Source organism: Opisthocomus hoazin, chromosome 8 (assembly GCF_030867145.1).
Source record: "Opisthocomus hoazin isolate bOpiHoa1 chromosome 8, bOpiHoa1.hap1, whole genome shotgun sequence".
Lineage (NCBI taxonomy): Eukaryota > Metazoa > Chordata > Aves > Opisthocomiformes > Opisthocomidae > Opisthocomus > Opisthocomus hoazin.
Window position 1 is genome coordinate 34,061,553 of NC_134421.1, and position 23,315 is coordinate 34,084,867.

At 40.4% G+C, this 23,315-nt stretch overlaps 1 protein-coding gene across 1 annotated transcript in view; it reads right to left on the reverse strand.

The window, feature by feature from the left end:
• NUP107 (nucleoporin 107) overlaps positions 1 to 22,357 on the reverse strand; it is a 31,501-nt gene extending 9,144 nt beyond the window's left edge. Inside the window, exons 1-17 of the mRNA XM_075428613.1 lie at positions 22,272 to 22,357; positions 21,358 to 21,443; positions 19,549 to 19,638; positions 14,230 to 14,345; positions 12,143 to 12,278; positions 11,518 to 11,621; positions 10,283 to 10,410; positions 9,907 to 9,955; positions 8,646 to 8,717; positions 8,068 to 8,156; positions 7,085 to 7,163; positions 5,994 to 6,107; positions 3,733 to 3,823; positions 2,476 to 2,552; positions 1,903 to 1,962; positions 368 to 513; positions 220 to 268 (exon numbers count right to left, since the gene is read on the reverse strand). Coding sequence (XP_075284728.1) covers positions 220 to 268; positions 368 to 513; positions 1,903 to 1,962; positions 2,476 to 2,552; positions 3,733 to 3,823; positions 5,994 to 6,107; positions 7,085 to 7,163; positions 8,068 to 8,156; positions 8,646 to 8,717; positions 9,907 to 9,955; positions 10,283 to 10,410; positions 11,518 to 11,621; positions 12,143 to 12,278; positions 14,230 to 14,345; positions 19,549 to 19,638; positions 21,358 to 21,443; positions 22,272 to 22,279 — 1,494 coding nt within the window. The 5' untranslated portion in view covers positions 22,280 to 22,357. The remainder of the gene's footprint in view (positions 1 to 219; positions 269 to 367; positions 514 to 1,902; positions 1,963 to 2,475; positions 2,553 to 3,732; positions 3,824 to 5,993; positions 6,108 to 7,084; positions 7,164 to 8,067; positions 8,157 to 8,645; positions 8,718 to 9,906; positions 9,956 to 10,282; positions 10,411 to 11,517; positions 11,622 to 12,142; positions 12,279 to 14,229; positions 14,346 to 19,548; positions 19,639 to 21,357; positions 21,444 to 22,271) is intronic.
• Between the last annotated feature and the right edge of the window lie 958 nt (positions 22,358 to 23,315).

Below are 23,315 nucleotides of genomic sequence, written 5' to 3' on the forward strand. Positions count from 1 at the left end.
CCAGCAAGTTTGGCAGATAGGGGGCAAGAAAAAACCTGTCTCTTTTCCATCATTAAAAGGTGGTAGCATATAGAAAAATCTATTTGAATTGAGAAATTACATGTTACAGAGGTCACTGTGCATATCTGAGTATTTCCTTAAATAGTGTAGTAAAAGCAAAAGCTAGCGAGTAGTTGAAAATGGTAAACAGTGAGGAAAAACACTGTAATTAATACGTACCTTTTTGTCTGTTGCTTGAAGTTCTTCAAAAACTTTTTCTGAAGTCCAGCTTCAAAGTAGGAGAGAAAAGGCAAGAAACATTACATTCCAAACAGGTCATGCAGGATCCTCTGTTGAGCGTAGAAGCATAATTTTACTTAAAACTTACTTTGTTTGTAAATAATCTCTAGGAAGCTCTTCCTTCTCCTCTACAGTTATTACCGAGGCTCGTATTTCCTGCTCGACAAGAGTGTCCACCATGACCCTGAAATATGCCCAAACAGTATCTTCCCAGGTATCGCAAACTGGAAGAAGCTACACAGTAAAAAAACAGAGCAAAGAGATTGAGAACTATCGGAATCCGAACTGAGCAACTGTAATTTAGGATCAGATTTCCAGGCACCCAAGCAGACTAACAACCATCCTGAACAGCAGCCTTTCCTTCATCAAAGCAGGATACAAAAAATCCTTTCACTGAATAATGCACTAGGTCCTTGACTATTTTATATCAAAGGCAGTCAATAGAAATCGTCCCATCCTCCTTCCAGAGGCAGCATCACTCTGACACTGTTCCCTCTCTTGTGTACCACCTCAGAAAACTAATGCAGATGAAGACTATTCACTTTCCTGCCCAGTCATTTTTCAGCAGGATCCCTTCGCCTTACTGGTTTATGTCATGGTTGCACAAGTCACAGGTCAGCAGTGAGCAGTGAAGGGTAGGAATGAGTACTGCTGCTGTGGTGACGTAAAGAAATTCATATCCAGTTCTCTGGATTTTGCTAGGTTTTTTCAGAAGTGAAACCCTGGGACAAGTTCCAGAGAAAACACTGTTTCATGAAACACTTCTCTCTTACAGTAATTTTTAAATTACTGAATCTTACTGAAATTACTGAAATTTAAATTCACTAAAAGTCTCTGCTCTGTCACATGAAGGTATCTTCTGTAAGTTTGTATCATTTTACAATGCCTTTTCTCCTGTAAAAGAACTAATTTTAAATTTCAATGAATAAAACCTGAAAACTTTCCCTATTTCCCCTCTTATTTTCTGAATTATGTTTATTTCTCCTACATCGTACCAAGATTGGGAGGTACAGGAGGGCTGGGAAATCAAGTTCCTCAAGTAGGAGCTTACCACTGATTACTATAACAGCAAGGAAAATTTTATGATAGTCTGCAATGCTCCTCATTGTTCTTAAAAATAAAAAAGAAAAAAAAATCACTAGTTAGGAGTGGGAGAGCACAAAAACATCTGGAGGATTAAGACTAATAAAAAGAGGGAACTACTTCAAGATAAAAAAATAAAAAAGTGAGCATCGTACAGAGTATAAAACCTACTAAATTTTGGTAGAGAATAATCTTTGGATACACCAACTCATCTGTAAGAACACTGTGCGTGAGCAGAAAAGCAACTATATAACATCTTAAATAATACTAAACTAGAAAAGAACTAAAAATCACTAGAACTGTTTGTACTGAAAGTCTGCAGGAATAATACTAAGAAAAGCCTATTGTACATTCAATTAAGGTACATCAGTCCCGCAAAGAACATGTCTACTAAAGCAGCAGTGCTTGCTATTGTTCTGTTCACTAGATCTTAAAAAGGACAACAACCAGTAATTGCAGTTATTTCTGATGATACCACTGTCACAAGAGAAAGAAAACACACAACTACCAAACACCACTTAACTAAGAGGCTTGACATACCTGTTTGAGGTTTCCACTCAGTGCTGCATAGATCGCTCTCTCATATCTATTAAACTGCTCCTAAAATAAACAAGTAAAAAAAAATACAACTTTTAATTACAAAGCATGTAAGTTTTCTAGTCACTTTGCATTTCATTTCAGATTAATCCATTATAAAATGTTCCATCTAGCAGCTTCCAAGAAAAGCTGCAAATCACAGGACATACCATGAGTCAAAATAAGAATAGCAAGTGACTTCCCCTTCAGTGGTATCTGAAAAATTTATATTGATCTGGAAAGAAAGCAATGTTTTTCCTTTCCCATTAAAATAAGTCAAGATAAAAGTCAAAGTTAGTGTCAGCAGTTTCACTTTCAACCAAATAAAAAAAAGGTCAGACATTTCCTAATCCTCAAAAATTGGTCCTGATTTAGGTAGATATCTCACTACAAGACATAAATATGTTATTTCAGAAGTCCTCTTAGAAACACTACTTATAAATCCCATAAGCAGCGAAAACAGAGGGGGTAGGTTTACTCAAAATCATGAAGGTTCAAATTTATATATTAATGTCAAGCAAATCAGCATTATCTTACCTCTTCAGCCATACGCCAACAACTTATTTTCCAAATGCACCTGTATGGATTCCCTTGAACAGGCTCCAGCTCTTTTCCTACATGCAAAGTATAATTAAAAAAACAAAAAACAAAAACAAAACCCAGAAAAACCCACAAAAAAAAGGAGGAAAAAAATGCTATTAAAAAAAAAGAGAAAACAGTAACAAGGTAAAGCCTATTTTCTGTTATTAACCCAATTTCAACCCCTTTGGAACTCTTCCCAAAGCATTTTGATGCTTTTGACTGGATTGTAAAGTGGGTTTTCTGGGAAGTTTAGTACATGCACACCTTAAAGTTACAATATTTTGAAAGCTTAGCTGCTACCTAGCTTTGAAGAAAATGTGTTCAACCATAACATATCTACAGTGTTTACATTTGGAAAACACCAAGTTAAGGAGACAAGGAATTTTATCTCTTAAGGAATACAAACTTCTAAAACTGTCACTGCTTCAGTGCTGCTGTTCTGCATGCATCTGCATGAGGGCGTGCCTCATGGAATTAAAACACACATAACAGCAGTCTACGTAGGTACACTCACAACAAGGGTAGGACACTGGTGAAGCACGCAGATAAAAGTAACAGGCTATCAGTATTTGAAACGTAAGAAAGCATTACACCTTCCAAGCCCAGCTATGCACAACACTTTGACATGCTCTTAAATTCTTTGCTAAATCCTGCAATGCCCTTGAGCATAAAGACAAGAAAGGTACTGTGTTATAAACAGGACCATGTGAAAGAAACCCCAGGACCAAGGAGAAATGTAATCTAACAATTTTCACACATTTCAAAAGCATCTCTTTTCCCTGCATTTACATTTGCTGAGCTCTAGTCCTGCTATGCCTTTCTGAAGCTGGATGTAGAGTCCAACTTTGAGTCTGTAAGCAGAAAATGTTTGCTAGGTGGCACAAGTCAGATGTTGAGAAAATACAGATTGAAATATTATATGGAGGTGGAGAAGATCCATCTGGAACTCTGAGACATCTATTTCCTGATGGTTACGCTTGATTTTCAAAAAGAAAGTGACTTCAGCATTTTAAGTGGATTCAGTGAACTCATATCTAACTAAAATAATTTCATATTAGTTTTTACATGTTCAACAGACACAGCCAAATACTTTAGATACAAAAAAGGCTCTTAAGATTAAAAGAGTTATTTCTCTTTGCCACAGACAGGTATTACGGGAAAGCCCTCTGCCCTGTTTTTACATCTGCCTCAAACGCACTTTGGAGTAGATACCTCCATTTATGTTAGGATCATGATACAATTTCCATCCTTCCAAAGTTGCAGCTCTCCAGGCCTGACCACATCGTTTGCACAAGCGCTGTGCCTGAAAAATAATGGATTTTCTCAGCAACAGACTTCACGGTAGGAAAACCACCAGTTTCTCCTTTTAAAAATTGAACTTTATTAAAACAATTACTTTGTGTAGAGATTCTACTATGCAAAAAATAAGCACAAAGAACCTTAAATTCAAACAACTAAAAGATTTCAAAGTAAATAAAATGTCATCAGTGTTTTTTTCACTCCACATTTTAGCTTTTCAGTCAGTATTTATACCAATATGAGAAATATGGTACAGTCTCCTCTTTACTAGCTTAAACAGCTGTTATGCATCCTTCTGATAAGCTTAGTTTAAGGTGTTGTCCTGTTGCTTAGATGGATAATCTACCTCTTCACGCAGTCATCAGCTTTTTGAACTTTCCAAACCCCTCATGCACTTCTAAAAATAGCAATCCCACCTTTCCCATCATGACACTCACTAGCCCATGCACTAGCACAAACAGGTTTAATTCAAAGCTGTTTTGAACAGCATGGAAAGTAGAACAGAAACTGTACAAAAAAAGCTTGCCTACAAGTCTTCCAATCCTGCACCCCTGTGGGGGAAAAAAATAAAAGACAGCTAAAGATTATCTAATTAGTGTGACCAGTACTGTTCCAGGACAGACAAAACAGTACAAAAAGTGAGAAAAATAGCAATATACAGTCTTGGTTTGTTTAGCCAAATTCTCTTATTTTCACAATGGAAGGCTGTAGGCATTCAGCTATTTTGGGAATGGTGACAAACAGTAAATTTAAAGAACAGACAAGCAAGTTGTTCTAGCTTACCTGCTGTGTATTACCTATTGTATGGTAAGTGAACAGAGGTTTATTCTTAATTCAGAGTAAAAGTATTTTAACTTACTCTTTCCATAGTGAACAACCCACTGATGCTTATCAGACAACAGGGACATCATAGCAGTGACTTCAGAACAACTGATGCTGCAAATTTACATCCATGTTGCCCTGCAGCAACATGCTCATGTGCCATACTCTCAGAAAATGAATAGATGTACACCACAGTGGAGCAAAATATTAGCAAGTAACCATATTTCTAAGTCTAAGGTCTTGGGCACAAGTATCTCAAGTCCCGACACCCCCCCACCCCCCCCATTACTCCAATGTCATTATATATACATAGAGCCTAGTACAAGGGAATCAGTTTCCAGCTGAGGCCTTTACACAACACCACAATACAAGTATTTACATGATTAATTAAGTAAGCCACTTCACAATTGGGAATAGTTACTCAGAACAGCTTTAGGACCAAAAATTTCCTGCATGTTACTCAGCTAAGGATTAATGCTAAGTATACACATCATGTATTCTCTAAGGTGGGGGAACAACCAGATTTATAGTGAAAGAGCTAATGGAAGATAATCATGTGCTTTCTAGGATACTCAGATATCTAAGTCTGAATTTTCACTGCTGAAGACCCTGCCAAACAATAAGGGTAAGAAAACAAAAAGTAGAAAGCAAGAAAGAAAATTTATTTTAATTAATAAGAGTAATGATTGTAAATAACTACATTTCTTCTTACAGCAGTACTAGCCTATGGAGATCATGCACTGGTTCCCAGTTCTGTCCTGGGACGCACCTCCAAACATGCCACTGCAGTTGTTTGTACGATAAGGTGATCAAAATAGCCCTCAGTTCCACTTAGATCACATACCCAAGGAAAAGTTAGAGAAGCAGAGCAAGTGAAGTTCGCTTAGTTTAATGCTATTTCTACAAAAAGCACACATCAAACCTCCCTTTCTAGTTAAAATTGCAAGCGTGTTCCACTCTGATATATCTAGAAGGAAGCCTGTATGATAATCCGCTGATTATTAGAGATGTGATTGGGAAGTTCTCAAACAAATCTGTCTTTGGCAGTATTTAGTATCAAGCCACTACAGTAAAAAAATACTGTCAAATAACAAAAAAAAAAAGAGATAGAACATTTTTCCGTAACATCTACTCTACACACCCAAAATTACTTAACTGCATGCAAGATTTTATTAAAATACTAATTTAGCAGTCTATCACAATCAGTATCGATAGTAAATTGAAAATTAAATCACCACAAGCCAAATCTAAACAGACATTTCAGTACACAGCTTTTCATTAGCTTTAATTATAAGATTTAAAGTAAGTTACACTAGTTCAGCCAGAAGATAGTACAGCTTTCTGCAGCTTACCTCATCTGTCATTCCTGCTCTGATGAGAGTGAAGAGATATTTCAATAACCTCGCATCATCTTCTTGGTCCAAATCATCAAGTGGCAGTTTTTGCCTTATAGGAGCATCTGGATCCTGAAAGAAGAAAAGTCACCATCCATCCACACAATGCCTATATGCCTCTTCTGATGATTTCCTGACCTGTTTTATAATTTGTAGTCATTTTTCATGCTGGCACAGCAATCTGCACAACTCATGTAATAACTAGCATGGTACTTTCCTGTCTTTCCTCTCTCATTTCTTTTATTCCTCTTCTGTCACTGTTCCTATTAGAACAAACCATTGCAGTTTCTTTATTTACTTCACCACCTTGCCCTGAACTTCCCATCTTCCAGCTGTTCTCACCCTCAAACGTCCTTTCCCCTTCTGCCTCTCTTCCTATCAAACTGTTTCTCCTCCTCCACCTTCTAACCAAGCAGGCTTTTCACAACGGCCGTACTTGCTTCTATTTAATCCAAACAGATTTTCTCAAGCCCATCAATACCTCACATCACTCCCCAGCTGAATTAATCTTCTGTGACCGCTTCACTGTCACTGAGACAGTTCGTTACCTCCTTCTACTACAGTCCTTTTTTTCCTTGACTTCCCTCCTATTAGCTCTTACTATAGAGCTCTCACGGAATGCCATCAGGACATGGTTTCATTGTACCAGTTACTGTATAAAGACAGCACACCCTCATCTGCAAGGGCTTCCTAACAGTCTTATAAGCTTTTCTGGTTAGGGACATGAGTTTGTTTCAGACATAAGAAGTACTAATAAAGCCATTTACTTCACCAAATAGACCACATGTACTTGTGATGGGGGGTGTGGAAGTGACTGCTGAAAGAAAACAGAAGTTCACATATCCCAAAAGGAACTCCAGAGTTGCCCTGCCTCACGATTTCTGTACTAATTTTCATCTTCTCCAACTTCACTGTTTTGCAATATTTAGATAGTACAACTTCTTTTGGATAGTACAACTATGTAAAAATTGGGGGAAGGCTGTGAAAATAGCATATATGCTCTCTCTAATCCATTTTGAAACCAAATTTTCTTTTTAAGTAATACTTACCAACTCTGTTACTAGAGCTCGAGAACTTCCAATGTACGTACTCAGCTGTCGCTGCTTCAGGATATGTAGTGTGTTCTCCCTGAAAGCAGTGAAATGTTTTTGAGAAAAATGTCTTTTTAGCAAGCAACTTTTAATAAGACACAAATATTGAAAGATATTTTTGGTTACATGGAATATGGTTACAGAAGAGACACACTTGGTTTGTTGGTTTCTCCATGGACTGTGTTACTGTTGTGAAAATGCAACATTTCACAACAAGTACTAGACTCAATTCACACAGCTTTGATTTCTTTTAACAGCATCCATTATTTCAGTCATTCATGTACTCAACTATGAATTGATTTCTGCATGTGCAAAATTTCCCATTAGCATTCTCTATAAAGTCAGTCTAGGACAGAAATTCAACTTAGGATCAACACATAATTCCAAAAGCCTGTATTCACTGGCCATCAAGACCAGGTTTATTCTAGGCATCAAGAATCAAAGGTAGGCTTTGGTCTTTTCTGCTGCAAAACCCATCATTGATAATAAAGATGACAATAATGGCTTCTGGTGAAGCACCAGTGACAGAAAGTGACGGCAAGAACTTAAACAGGCAAAAATTAATGCCAGACAAAGAAGTGACCACCTGAGAAACACACAATAAGAACAGTTCTATCCAGCATAAATAACAGGCTGATCAGCAGATAACCATTTGTTATTGTGCCTTATTACGAAAAATCAAATCTGCATCCAGGTTAAGATTAAATTGCTTTGATGGTTTTCCTTTTATCCTCACCTCCTAAAAGCAGTATCTGACTTTGGGAAGACATATTTCAGTGGGTGAGTAGGAAATCTCCATTTTTACATCTAAGAATTTAAAGAAAAGTGAATGAACTGAACAACTTTTAAAAACTTGCTTCTTAAGAGTGATTCTGTGTCTGTGCCTCTGAATCTTACTTTTGATGGGAGCATGTATACAATCAAAGAAAGTCGGAACTCACCAATATACAGATTTTGCATAAAACTCAATATTATCGGAGAAGTCCCCAATTTCATCCTTGGCAATACTCTCTAGCCAATCTACCACGAGCTGGAATAAAATTAAATGGCATTTTTTAAACAAACATGTAAAAAATAATATTTTAACTGCCTTCCTCTCACGTTTGGGTCTACTCGTTAACCTACACGGTAACCAAAGGCATACGCATCCTGGAGACTATTCCACGTTCATTTTATGTATCAAATACGAAGGTTGTTGGGGCACTTGATCTATATTTCTCACTAGACACTGCAGTTATTACAGTGCTACTTAATAGTCTATTAATCACCATCAACAGTAACAGATGCTCCACATGGGAACAGCTCTCAGCCTTCCATCCTCTCCAGGCTAGCCTGAAACACACTTCTAATCTTTAGAAACTAAAAAGTATTATTTTTATGTATACAAAGAAAACACTTCAGTGAATATAAAGAAGCGGGTATTAGAATCAGCTTAATAAAGTGCACAGAGCATTAGTGTTATAAACATTTAAGTGTCGACTGATCTATTTCCACTCTCATCTTAAAAACTTTGTCATACCTGGCTTTGTCGAACAAGTGAATCTTTCTGAAACAAGTTGTCTACATTCGTCTTTTCACTAGCAGTTAAAACCTATTTAAGAAAAAGCTGATTATTACTTCATGGAAAATAAAACTTGCCACAAAACCATGAATACCAAACTGAACACATATACACTCACAAACTTTCTACAAGTTCAGCATGCTACCTCTCCCCTACTCTTTTTTAAAAAAGGATGACACTACATATTTGTTTTATTTGGATGATCTTTTACACACAGTTATACTAAAACCCGTAAAATGAGATTCAGAATATAATTCACAAATGTATGACCACAGAACAATTCTACATAGTAGATTCACTGATTCCACTGACTGCACTAATACTATCCTAAATCCCATTTATTACTGTATACACAAAAAAGATGACATTTTCCAAGACCCTATACACACTTAACACGAAGAAGTGAAATAACCCCACAAAAAACCCAGCCCCTGAACTCTGATCCTTCTATCTGCTCTCTTGCACTAATTTAGCTTTCATTAGACTTGCAACAAAAAGAGAACAGAAGGTGCATTTCCCTAAAAAACAAAGGTAGGAGGAGATTGGGTTTTGGCACAACAGTGCTTCATTTCATAGTGACAACTTAGCAGTGGGTATCCTAGAGAAAGCTATTTTACGACTGAGAAAAAAAACGCAACCGCAGCCATAAATTTTACAAAGGCAGAGTCGCTCTACTTGTTTTGTTTTCCCAAACGTATTCTGGCAGCAAAGGCTGGAAGCATTTTATTCACATAGACATGATGACTACAGCTGAATGCCAAAAAATTCGGATTTCTCTTGAAATAAATTGGAATCACGATTGCAAAGGCTAGACAGCTTGAGACCACATGTTCGTCTTTTAGGCAAAGCAACATTATCTGTGACCTATGGGAACAGTACTGCTACTGATGCAACTTTTTAACAAAGTTATTTCTAATGAATTTCCCAACTGTATGTGGAATATTTAACAAAATAAAACATTAAGTGTATTTTATAATAGTTTTTACACTAGCATTTTCTCTTTAGAACTGAATATTTAAATTCACTTTTCACAATATATGAAATAATTTAATATTTATATTGATAAAAGTCAAATCAGTCCCATTTTTGTCTATGTTCTTTCACCTTTGAATTTTGAGTGGCTGCAAAATTGAGATTATAAAAATAAAATACAAGCATTTATCTTGTATTTAGCTTACTGTATCACTCAAACGCCCCCCCCCCCCCAATGCAGGCTTACTGTGATATCAAATGCAGTTTCATCTTCCAGTGCAGATTGTATTCTGTCTCTAGAAATAAAAGTGTAAAACCTTAATGATTAAAATAAAGCTGAGAAAATTCAGCAGAATGCATAGTAAGTGAAAGTGCTTAAAAATACCTTTACAAAAATGTTCTTTAAAATAAAATGCTAGAAGTTGCAAAAGTAATAAGAACAGGCCCATTTTCAACATTCATTTCTGTAAACAGCTAACAGACACATATATCAGCATCTACTTCCATAAACAGATTATTAATAGGTACTTAATTACTTCACTCCATATTTATAAACTCATAAAAAATATATGCAAGAAGGTCAGCCCAGTGCAAAAGCATAACACGTTTTTCAAAGGAATTACCTATAAAGCGAGGACAACAGTCTCCAAGTTACCATCTCCTGCTTGAGAAGCCACAAGACACTGGCAGTTTTTGAAAACTTTTGCTGTCCAGGAGTTGCCCGATAAACTATTTTCCCTAGTATATTCACCTGAGGTAAATAAAATTATACATAATTAATATTGCCCATCATTGTATTTTTTCTTCTAAGCCATTACATCAATCTTTTCATTATCCTGAATGCTTTCAACAACTGAGGTTGATTAGCATCTCTTCAAAACAGGTAGATGACATTCCACATCATAATTTCCCTTAATTATTAATACAAACAACATTAACACAGCCTAGAGGCCGGAAACCAAGAGAGTAGCTTTGTTTTGCAAGGCACTGTACAAACCCACGTTACGTTGATCAACTAAAAAGCACCAAAAGACCAGGAGGGAGGAAAGGCAACCACTAAAAAAAAAAACCAAACCCAAACAAAAAACCCCCACCATCCCCCCCAACTCTTTTCCTACATGCATCAATATTGACATAAAGTCAGCACTACTAGTATTTGCGACAGCATTTATCAGTGCCTGAAAGACACCCTTTCCTTCCTAACTCTGTTAAATGAAGAAACCCAAACTGTTGGGTTACCACATAATTTACAGTATCACCGAAAAAATTCAATTATCTTTTTTCTTTATTTATTAGAAAGAAAACTTATGAGAATAAAGTCTTCTCCATCAGTAGCTAGTTCCAGAATTTCTTCCTTTCAAACTGTCAGTCAACAGCCAATCAAATAAAAAACTGTGTCTAAAAGTAGAGACACCTTAAATCTAATGTTGAGCCCTCTACTGCCAGCTTGATAGTAATGTAGCAGAAAACTCTTACAGCATCATAATACAATGATTTTGTTTATTTATACCCGGGAGAAAAATGTACTTTCTAATCCACCTTACTATCATTAACAAAAATTCTATACACCTGCTCATGTTTAGTGCCACTTGATACTTGCAGTGGAATGGCAGCCAGATGACATTTTTAGTATTCAGCAAACTACACAATGGGTATTTCTCTGCCAAAGTAGTGTACAAGGGAAGAGAGATGCTATTCAATGCTAGTGTTCAGTGGCTCATAAGACTGCAACCAGCTGGAAGATTTATAGTATCCATGTTAAGAACTGTGACTTCTCAGCTTAAAGAAAAATAGCAATATTACTGCAGGAAGGGACTGTAAAATAAAGTAAATAAAAAAACCCAAGCAAACTACTTACCTGACTGTTACAAATACTTTCATATTCGTCCACAAGATCAAAAATGGTAGTTGATGTATGCTTCAGGAAGGAATGCAGAAAATCTGAGTACATGCTCATAGTAGCTAAAACAGATTTGAGAAAAAACAGCTATATTAGTCAGACACAACTTGGTAAAAAAACCCAACAGACTACAAAAATATCCTTCTGATGACAAGGCACCTTTTGTAAATCAAAATGAGGACAATGATGATATGAACTATTTCTATCCTATAAAGTCAGAAGAACTTATCAGCTAAGATACACAGCAGCCACTAAGTCAAGTAACGACCAAACTTCTCCTGTAAACCTGTCATCATCTGGGACACTTTTAATGACAAACTCATTTGCATATCTCCACAAAACTAATCCAGTTTGCATCTTACATCACCAGACCATCCCATTTGTGCCATCAGGTTCCACAGAAGAGACAAACTCTCAAAACTCCAGTAACTGGAAGATATTAGCTTCCTGAACTTTTTTAACTAGACTGTTTTTTGACAAAGAAATATCAGCAAAATAATATAGAAAAAAAGAGAACATATATATTTATATTCCACAAATAAAAAATGTGGTCATTTATTATGAAGACTTCAGATTGTCTCACCAGCTTCCCCAGGATCATCCTCACGCAACAGTACAGCACTCATAGTGACATCTTCTGTCATATTGGACATGTCTAGATTTACAAACATTCCTGTCTGCTGAGGTGAGAGTGCCATTGTCCAGCTACTTTCATCCAACTAAAAGAACAAAAAGGACATAAGGAAAATAAATAGCAATCTCAAACTATTATAAGCCCAGCTCCAAGATTTTTCATTCTATATGAATGGTATAAACAGAGCAACTCTAAAAATTAATAATGAAATAATTGCCTTTAGATTAGGTGCAACTATGCCTTTAACAAAGAGCTAAATAAATTCTAATCTGGAAAAAGGAAATTCTCAATTTTTTTTTCCAGGAAAAAACTAAAGTAGAAGCTAATCTAATAAGACTGTCTACTTTAAAACACACATATTGCTTTTCACCTTGAATAAATCAGCCTAAACTTTCATATTCCACTATGCTAAATGCTTACTTAGTATTTTGTTGTTTAAGGTAAAAAAAAAAAAAAAAAAGACAGAATAACACTCACTAGATTGTAAAGCAGCTGTCAAAAGTTAAGCAAAATAGTTAAAATTTGAATCGGGGCCATTTACCAGTGGTTTAACCTTCTTGGTGAACTGCTCAAACCCAATTTGACTGAATGAAGAAATGCATGTTTAAAATTATACCAAGTATCAGGATATTAAAGGGGGAAATAAAGACATACCTATACTTTTTGGGGAGTATTTCAGGGGAGGTATTTGCTGACATATCTGACACCACATCAGCAAAATGGCCAAACCAGAAGATAGACTGTACATACACTGCACTGACAGGACAGCTTCCTGTGGCTGTTCCCATGACAGCAATGGCTTTCTCGGCAAAGACCCAGCGATGTGCCACTGGTTGATTCTTTCTCCAGACTTTTAAAATGGTCCCGCCCAAACAAGTGCAAACAGGGAACCAGATGACATTGCTGCAGCAGGCTCTTAAGCATATCCAAAAACTGTGGACATATACCTGTTATTCTTCCTTTTATGCCCCAGTTTCTGCCCACAGTATCCCTCTTGCCCGATTTCTCTCTGCCATTATGACCCTCTAGCCAACCGGAACAGAATGCTATAGCACTCCGAATGCAGAGTAAAAATAACAAGAAACTCAGTTCCAGTAAAACCGTATCAGGTCTCTGCGGCAAATACAAAAAGGGCTGATGAGTGTTCTTATCTACCAGCAAGTACCTTTCCACAAGACATAATTTAAGTCCTTTTTCCATCACCCCCCTATGAAAGCTTTTGTCTAGTCCCAAGTTTCCCCCTGCTAATCTAAACTGGATTCAAGTCAGAGCACTAAATGCTAACGTAAAATGTACTCCACTCACAAAAAAATACAGAATGACAAGACGCTCTGAGTCAGAGGCGAAGTGCTACTGCTAAGAGCTGTATACATATTGATCAACTAGGCCCCAGAACATGACAATTCAAAGAAACAAATGGGCTGTAACAAACCACAGAAAGAACCAGAAGGGAGAATGAATCAAAATGCACATACAGAATGATATCTTCACTTAGTTTAATTTAAACAGAGACAAAATACTTCAGACTTCCCTAATGATAGCTTTTCTAATCAGTGTTTTTCCAAAGACATTACAGTAGAAGATAATTAGCATCATCTGAAAAGTCATCAGAAGAGCTTATTCTCTGAAGTCCAAACTTTAACATCCAAGTGAAGCCTAATACTGGAGAGTGATAAAGTAAGAAAAAAACTTAAAGTTTACTTTGCTGACATAGAACAATTGTCTCTGAAAAATTTGTAAACAAGCCAAGTCAAGATTTTTGTAGTCACAGGCCGATGTTACAAGGACTAGCTTAACACACATGTTGTATTTAGCAAGTCCTTACACGCCTCTATTATTCCTCACTGCACCATCTCAAACACCACAGTTATAAATAACACTAGTAGCAAGCAGCAATAATAGCACTAACAAGCTTGTACCACCCACAGTTTGTCCTTGATGCAAGCAACACTGAAACACTGTGAACTTGTAAGTTATATAAGTAACTTCTAAGTTTCACCAGAATAAAAGAGGAAAAGGTGCTCTAACCATCCTACCATTGACAGATTGCCAAAAAGTCCCGGAGTTGGTAGAATCAGAGGAGATTTTCCTCCTGTTCCCAGGATGGCAGACATATCCGATGGCTTCATGGAGCTTCGATTTAGTGCAGTACCTGAAAGACAGAAAGCCTTTTGTGAAAAGAAAAAGTATATAAGACCACTATACTCTACCAACGAACTCCAAAGGAAATCTTATAACGGAGATTGAAGTATTTACGGAATCCTGACTGATCACACAAGAAACAGACAAACCAACCTGATGGAGAAGTAACTCGGTCTTGTCCATCTTCATTTTCCTTCCATCAGAAGGCTTGCAGCAAACCCACAAATGCCAATTACGAATAAAAGCAAGTCTTAGGCCCAACAACACTTAGAAATAAGGAGATTAATTATCAGTAACAGAACTTAATATACACATCAAGTTACGCTGGGGTTATACAAACACCCTGTCAAACAAGCCTGCAGCACACTCAAGTCCTAGTTTTCCAAGTAGGGCATGTATAAACATAAACACAAAGCATACCTATTGTCATTTCAATTCCTCCTCACGTGCAGCAGCATTCCAGACAGAAGTCTGAAGCCAGGTTGAATGCAAGTGTATAGATGCACCGAATACATGACACACCTTCAGTAACTGAAGAGTTCATTGGTACACTCACATCATGAGCATAAATAGCAATAAATCTCCAGTTACTCCTTCCTGGAAACTGGTCTCCAAACCCCTAAAGCAAAAGGCAACAAGTCTGCTCTACCAAGAGCTACATCTGCTCCAGATACTCCTGCACGTTAGTGTGGTGGCTAGTGTTTCCAGGAATCTGACCCATGTTAAAAACAGAGACACTGCTTTGCAAGATGACAAATGCCCCATCCTATGACAACAGGGAGCTCCACCACAACAGACCTTCATACAGCCTAAAGACCACAGAATTTGCACCGAGACAGTAGCTGCTTGGGTCCTCTTACCAACCACAAACACCTTGGAAAGTCATCTGAAAACATTGGTTGCTTGAACACAGCGACAGCCAAATCAGGAGCTGCGTCAACTGCTGCAAAGTGGGAATGACACATAGTCCCAAAGTTTTGTGAGCAAATTTGGAGACAGAAGTGCCTGTACAGCCCTCAGCAGCAGTTCTTGATACCAAGATAGCTTCAGTCAGCATCGAGATCATTAATATTTCCTTTTGGACTTGAGAATTGCTGTAACCAACGACATCAAAGATGCCTACAACAGCATATACAACCACAAAACAAAGAGCATGTCCAGGGTCTCAATCAGACTCATCCTGAAGACTGCAAGAGTGTATCATCTCATCAGATCTCTGACACCCTCGAACTATAAGGTGGCAAGGCCACTGCAAACAGGTACAGGGATCCTAGAAGGCTTTGTATTAATAGGTAGATTTGGTTTTCTATGCATCAGTTTCACATAGATTGAGAAAGCTGAAGAACCAAATGTTTTTGTCCCTGTATTAGCATAAACCTTGAATCATCACAAATCAATGTTACCTAAACTCGAGACATGAAAGTCAGGCATACTGAAGATCAGAGACAAATCAATTCTCAATCTGTAGAGCTAGAATTATGGCTACGAACACTAACAGCCTGACTCTGAAGTTGCAGATCAAAACATTTAAATTGTTAATAGGTCATCATTCTCCTCTCCTCCATGGTACCAGAAAAAAACTGCTATAACCCCCCCTACCCATATGATACCATGCACTCAAGTGTTAGGAATTTACAGGGTGGCAGAAAAGAACTATGTTGAACAATCCTCAAATACAGTTTCTAATACCCCCAAATCCACAATTAGGAGCAACTGACATCAAAGGAAGCAAAAAACCTTGTTCCCAGGCGAGGAGATAATGGATACACTTCGTAACAACACTTTAAAAATGTTCCACTGTAGGAATAGAACCGTACAACGGGAACAGAAACAGGAGTGAAAATACTGTTTGTTGCAGAATCCTCAGACAGTTTGAAAGAGAAGTAGCTCTAGCCTATGTAGCAGATGACACTTGTGACTCAGAAAATCTGTATGGTGCAGCAGCAGAGACAAAACAGAAGAAAGCTAGGATGCCACGGAGAAATGCAGAGTTGTAAGGAAGAAGTGCAGAAGTCTTTGGATTAAATAGTGTAGGAACGTCAAATCACAGAATCACAGAATCACAGAATAGTAGGGGTTGGAAGGGACCTCTGTGGGTCATCTAGTCCAACCCCCCTGCTGAAGCAGGGTCACCTACAGCAGGCTGCACAGGACCTTGTCCAGGCGGGTCTTGAATATCTCCAGAGAAGGAGACTCCACAACCTCCTTGGGCAGCCTGTTCCAGTGCTCCGTCACCCTCAGAGGGAAGAAGTTCCTCCTCATGTTCAGACGGAAGTTCCTGTGCCTCAGTTTGTGCCCATTGCCCCTTGTCCTGTCACTGGGCACCACTGAAAAGAGCTTGGCCCCATCCTCCTGACACCCACCCTTCAGATATTTGTAGGCATTTATAAGGTCCCCTCGCAGCCTTCTCTTCTTCAGGCTGAACAAGCCCAGTTCCCTCAACCTCTCCTCGTAGTGGAGATGCTCCAGTCCCCTCACCATCCTCGTAGCCCTCCGCTGGACTCTCTCCAGTAGCTCTTCATCCTTCTTGAACTGGGGAGCCCAGAACTGGACACAGTACTCCAGATGAGGCCTCACCAGGGCAGTGTAGAGGGGAAGGAGAACCTCCCTTGTCCTGCTGGCCACACTCTTCTTGATGCACCCCAGGATCCCATTGGCTTTCTTGGCAGCCAGGGCACACTGCTGGCTCATGGTTAACCTGTCGTCCACCAGGACACCCAGGTCCCTCTCCGCAGAGCTGCTCTCCAGCAGGTCCACCCCAAGCCTGTACTGGTGCATGAGGTTGTTCCTCCCCAGGTGCAGGACCCTGCACTTGCCCTTGTTGAACCTCATCAGGTTCCTCTCTGCCCAGCTTTCCAGCCTATCCAGGTCACGCTGAATGGCAGCACAGCCTTCTGGTGTATCTACCACACCTCCCAGTTTGGTGTCATCACAAACCTTTTGTAAGGACTGCCTGTCTGCTCATGATGCTGTTTGAACAAAGTCTATCACAAATGACAGCCACACAATTGTCAGCTGTGCTTAGGGAAGTTGGCAGAGAGAATCATTATTCAGGAACCAGAAAGTCTCCTTCTGAAGTCCATTAAAAAATGGATGGTAGGTTTACAGAGAATGTGCTGTCTAGTAACATCTCCTGACGTAACATCTCTGTGCTGACTGGCTGTACAAATGAACAGAACTGCTCAACATTAAACCTTCTTGATCAGTATATTTTGCATCTGCGCTCTCTACTTTCACCTGACACCAACTCTCCATATTTTTTGGGGCAGCTGCTGCAAAAGCAAACAGTACATTACCTCTTACTGAAATTCTGTACCGTTGAGCTTTCTGAAAATAGACAAACCAGAAACATCACAGCGATAAAAACGTGGCAAGCTGTTAGATCAACACGCTAACTGAAATAAAGATCTTCACTGAAGACAGACAATGATCAAGATCTTACCCACATGTTCTAAATTGAAGACAAAAGTGGGAAAAGAGCCACTTGACTTTGAAGTGCTCTCTGACTATCACAGCATGACATACAACGCTTCTCTCTTAAAACAACTAACACATCACCCCATCTCCAAGCAGTCCTGAAAGGAAGACACGGAACAGCAGATGGTGCAACCATCCTCTTGGAGCTTGATGGAAAACACACTGGCTAGATGATGATGAAAAAGAGGAATCTCTTATATAAATGCCTGAATGATGACAAAAAAAAGACCAGAGGAAGAGATTGTGGCAAGGAAAAGGGAAGTAAGCCCTGGTGATGACACGGAAATACAAGCAACAGGCATGTTTTTTTATTTTACCCACAGCTAGTGTGGGAGGCTCTAAGAGGATTACAGACCTTTTCACAGTATGTTTAGTGTCAGGTCAACACAAGCACAACCTGCAGATTCACTGCAAGAGCTGTCAATGCTGGCACACGAGTAGCTTGTGCTTGAGAAGAAGGTTGATGCTAACAGCATTTATCGTTGCTGCTGGCTGCCAAAACAGAAGCCACTAGATATCACACTAAACAAGAACAAGCAAGGGCGACACAGGCCTTGCTAGGAACCCTACAAAATCACGAAGAATCAGTGTATCTTGAACTTCGTATCTTTGCACCAGTGTCAGTCTGAGAAGAACCACCAACACACTCCTAATACGGGTCTGCTGATGCACAGCACAGGGGTTGAGACTGGGAGGTTTCAGGGCAACCCAACCCTAGCCACCATGTGTGATTTTACAGCCTTCCTGTGAGGTCTGCCATCTGATTTCTTCTCCTGCTAGTGGAGAGGGAAACCATTTACCGACGCAACCCATAAACACACCTTGTAGAAAGGTCAGCAAAACAATCAACCTGCCACAAAAACAAGGACAAAAAAATACCTGAAGAGACACTACATGACAGACAATCCTGAAGAATTAAAAGCTACTGCAAAACCAAAAGAAGGTTGCAAAAAAGAAGGAAACACAACAAACCAGACTGCTGACTAGTAAGGCAAGGATCAGCTTCAACATGGTACTTGAGAGAAACTGAAGTGATACCAGACATACTCTTGTGTGAAACAAAGAACATGAAGCTCAAACACCCTCCAAAAACTGTAGCGCAAAAATCCATTGGCATTCAGCAATGGCATAATTATGTAACATATGACCACATGCTGACTGCTACTAGGTGTTTTTTTCCATATTTATAAATGCATTCAACTTCAGAATCACAGACCCACCAAGTAGTTGAGGTTGGAAGGAACCTCTGGAGATCACTCGCTCTAACCCACCTGTCCAATGCAGTGTCAACTAGAAAACCTCGTCCAGTCAGCTTTGGTTATCTCCAAGGACAGAGACTACACAGACCGTCTAGGCAACCAGTTCTAGCGTTCAATCACCCTCACAGTAAAAAAGTTATTTCTTCTGTTTAAACAGAAATCCCTGTATATCCTGTTGTGCCTACTGTCATTTCACTGGGCACCACCAAGAAGAGTCTGGCTGTCTTTTTACTCCCTCCCATTTTATTTATGCACATCTACAAGATACCCCCGAGCCTTCTCTTACCCAGGCTAAACAATCCCACCTCTTCTCAGCCTCTCATCAAACACCAGATGCTCCAATCCTCTAATCAACTTTGTGGTCCCTCACTGGACCCGCTACAGTATGTCCATGTCTTTCTCATGAACTGTTATCAATTATGAAGTCCAAGCATGTTATTCCTTTAACTAAATACTAGAGAAAGAAAGTAGTCTTACCTAGTTGGCGAAGCAATGAACTAGGAGTTCGGGAAATCAGCTTTCCTCTGGGCGTCATATTTCCAATAGTGTCATCCAAGGATGTAAGAACTGATTAACAAACAAGTTAAGAAACACTATCCTAAACATGCCTTTGGCTCTATTCAAAATGATTGTGAACACTTGGAAAACTATTCTGCTGTAGCTCAAATATTACAAAGATTACACATCCCGTCTTTTGGACTAAAGCAGCAAGCCCCATTCATAAGCCTGGGTTAGGTCACAAAATGTTTCACCAGAAGCTTAAAAGGCTGGAGGGCTAAAAGGGACACTGCAAAGCAAAGCTCAGAAACCTGAGCACAACAGGTCTAGGACTCTCTATAACTGCTCAGATCAAAGAGAACACTTTTGCCCCATGAGAAGCTGCTTCATGCTCCATAAACCATAACAAGAAAACATGAGGCTGAATGTATTTAAAAGAAAATTCTCCCTCAGTTTCAGGATGCTGATGACTTTGCCTCTTCCTGTCAGAAACTAGGTTCAGTGCTCTAGGTATGGTTTACTAAGAAGTACTTGTAAAAGTTTCACTATCCTATCTTACATCAATGTCCGAGAACACCATGGTTCTTAGGGACAACATAATCAGGGTCAATACCTCACTAACTTTCTTCTGTTTGAAAAAAATGCCAAAGAATGAGTAAATGTACTGGATTCCTTTGTTACCGTAACCAGAAAAATACCATTATATTAGCTGTCAGCCTACACGGTATTTTTTTCTTATTGTAAATAAGTGTGGAAAAAAAAATCTGTGGAAATTTAAATCTATGTCTGTGCACTTCTCTTGCTATTACTGTGGATAGAAAGCTAAGACACACTGAATAATCTCAATACTCTGATAACACAATGCATGCAAAAGAGCATACAACCATAAAATTGAGATATAATGGAATGAAGAAAGCTTAATTTTTTCAAAAACTTGGGGATGGAGTCAGCTGTGGCTCACATAGTTCTCTGGGCTGATGTCTGAGTTCATAAGCTCACGAAAAACTGTAAAACATCAGGCTACCCAAATGTGATGGCACAAGATTAGGAGATACACAGTGCAACATCCCTGCAATCATACTTAACCCACTATTGAAATAATTAATCTAAACATAGTCAAGAATTGACTGTTCAAGCCTTTCCACAATCTCTTACTTTTCCCTGAAGTCTAGTGAATAAGCTGTTCTGAGCCATTCCTACAACAGCTTTGACATGGTTTGAGACTGCAACGGGAGGAAAAGGAGGGGAGAGAGAAAATCCCATTCAGAGGAAAAACTATTCTCTGAAAATGCAAAGAATTACATCTTCTGGCTTACCCCTAAGTTCTTCTGTAAAGGCCAAGGAATGTACCATGTTGCTGAAAAGCTGGTATTTTTCTAAATGAAACTCATCCAGCTTTGCTAGTCACACTTTCAGTCAGTCATTAACATCCCTTCCTACTAGTTTTCAGATATTGCAATGATAGTTTTGTTAGTGAACTATTCTCCTTCTTAATGCATGAAAATACCACACAGAAAACAAAACAGATTATAAAAAGGGGAAAATATGAGACAGTTCAATAGCAAAATTTGGACTGCAGGACACCTCACAAGTCAGATAACAATTTCACATTATATTCATACATGCCTCACTTTAAACAGGTAAAAAACAAAGAGTAACTTGCTGTACATTTGAAAACCATTCTCAACATGCTCAAAAACAAAGCAGTGGCAAAAATACATGCAGTCTTGTGAACACGGCAAGCAATGATTAAGAAGAAGATAAAAAGCCTTTGCAGAAAAAGGATACTAGAAACTCTTTTCTGAGAGCTTTGCTTCCGTCCAGGCCTGGCCACCTCTGCATCGCGGGGGGACAACACATCTCCAAAGCCATTTCTAGAGAACAGCAACACAGACACAGAGTGAGCAAGCAAATCCAAGCAGAACATACAAGACTTTCTGTTGCTTCAAGTAACTCCACAACTGGGGAAACTTAACCAAAGGTAAGTCACCTCGAGTTCTGGTACCGGTAATCTCCAGCTTCCCCTACAGAACATCTAGTACCGTTCCTCAGCTTGGGAAAACGAGTTTGTCTGAAAACCCAAACTTTGTTCCTGCTACACCACAACAGACATTTTCTTATTTAAAACAAAGCTAGGAAGAGTGGAAACAGTACGAAATTCCAGTTGGAACTGAAAAATTCAATTGAGAGAGCGACGTGACTTCACTGTTTGATTTTCTTCCTCAGATACACCAAATCACAGCAGCCTGAAAAAGTTCGCCTGCCGTGCAGAAGGGCAAGAAATCGCTCACAGCTCCTGGCAGGCGCAGGGGAGGCTGCAGGTGGGCTGCGAGGGCCACAGCCCCGACCGCCGCAGCAGGCCCAGCCGCGGAGCGCCCTGCGAAGACCCGCGCAGCGATTCCCACCTCACCAGCAATCCCCGCTTAGCCGACCGCTACGTTCCAGAAGAAATCGGACGGAGTTAAAGCTCCCGGTGACACAAAAGCCTCCAGCACCCCTCAGAAACTGCTCCAGCCTTGCTGCGATTTCCTGCCCCCCGCCCTGCGAGCTCACCGCTCCCCCGCCTCACATCGCACCACACCCGCGGGCGGCCCACGCTCCGGACGGACGGGACGGGACGGGACGGGACGGGACGGGACGGGACGGGACGGGACGGGACGGGTCGCCCCACCGGCACCGGCCGCTCCCCCCGCGCCTCCCACCTTTCCATGGCGGCCTCCGGCCCGGCGCAGCCCAGCCTCCGCCGTTCCCGCCTCCGTCAGCGCCGGCCGGCGGCCCGGAAGGAGAGGGGCCAACTTCCGCCCGTGCAAGGCGGGGCGCCGCACTGCGCATGCGCGGTTCCGCGACCCGCGGCCGTGGGGCCCGGGCACCGGGAACTGAGCCGCGGGCGGGGGGCCCGAGCTGCGGTGGTGGTGAGCGGGCGGCCGGGCGGCAGCCGCGCTCCTCTGTCGGTCCGCAATGCGGCGAGGCGAGGCTGCTGGCACCAGCTCCCCCACCGCTCTCCCCGTTTCTGCCGGCACCCGCCGTGCGGGGTCACTCCCCAGCCCTTGTCTCTCCGGGCAAACTGACCACGCTACCACACTGCCTCTCCCTCCCCAGCGTGGATTTTGCACTCCAGCGACAGAAAAACACTGCTAATGCGCCAGTTCAGCGAGCGGGTGCTGCTGCCGGATCACGTACTTGTGCTCCAGGACAGGGAAAACTGCTTTAACTGAGGGGACTGGAGCATCTGTCCTGTGAGGAGAGGCTGAGGGAGCTGGGCTTGTTCAGCCTGAAGAACAGAAGGCTGCGAGGGGACCTAAGAAATGTTTATAAATATCTCAAGGGTGGGTGTCAGGAGGATGGGGCCAGACTCTTTTCAGTGGTGCCCAGGGACAGGACAAGGGGCAATGGGCACAAACTGAAGCAGAGGAAGTTCCGTCTGAACATGAGGAAGAACTTCTCACTCTGAGGGTGACGGAGCACTGGAACAGGCTGCCCAGGGAGGTCGTGGAGTCTCCTTCTCTGGAGATATTCAAGACCCACCTGGACAAGGTCCTGTGCAGCCTGCTGTAGGTGACCCTGCTTCGGCAGGGGGGTTGGACTAGATGACCCACAGAGGTCCCTTCCAACCCCGAACATTCTGTAACTGCGTTTTTAGCATAGACAGGCTAAAGTACTGTGGGCTCCAGTGACAAGGGGGTACTAATGAGGCACGTAAATTCCTCATACAGATGGATACACCTGCAAACAGCTGCAGAAAGCTG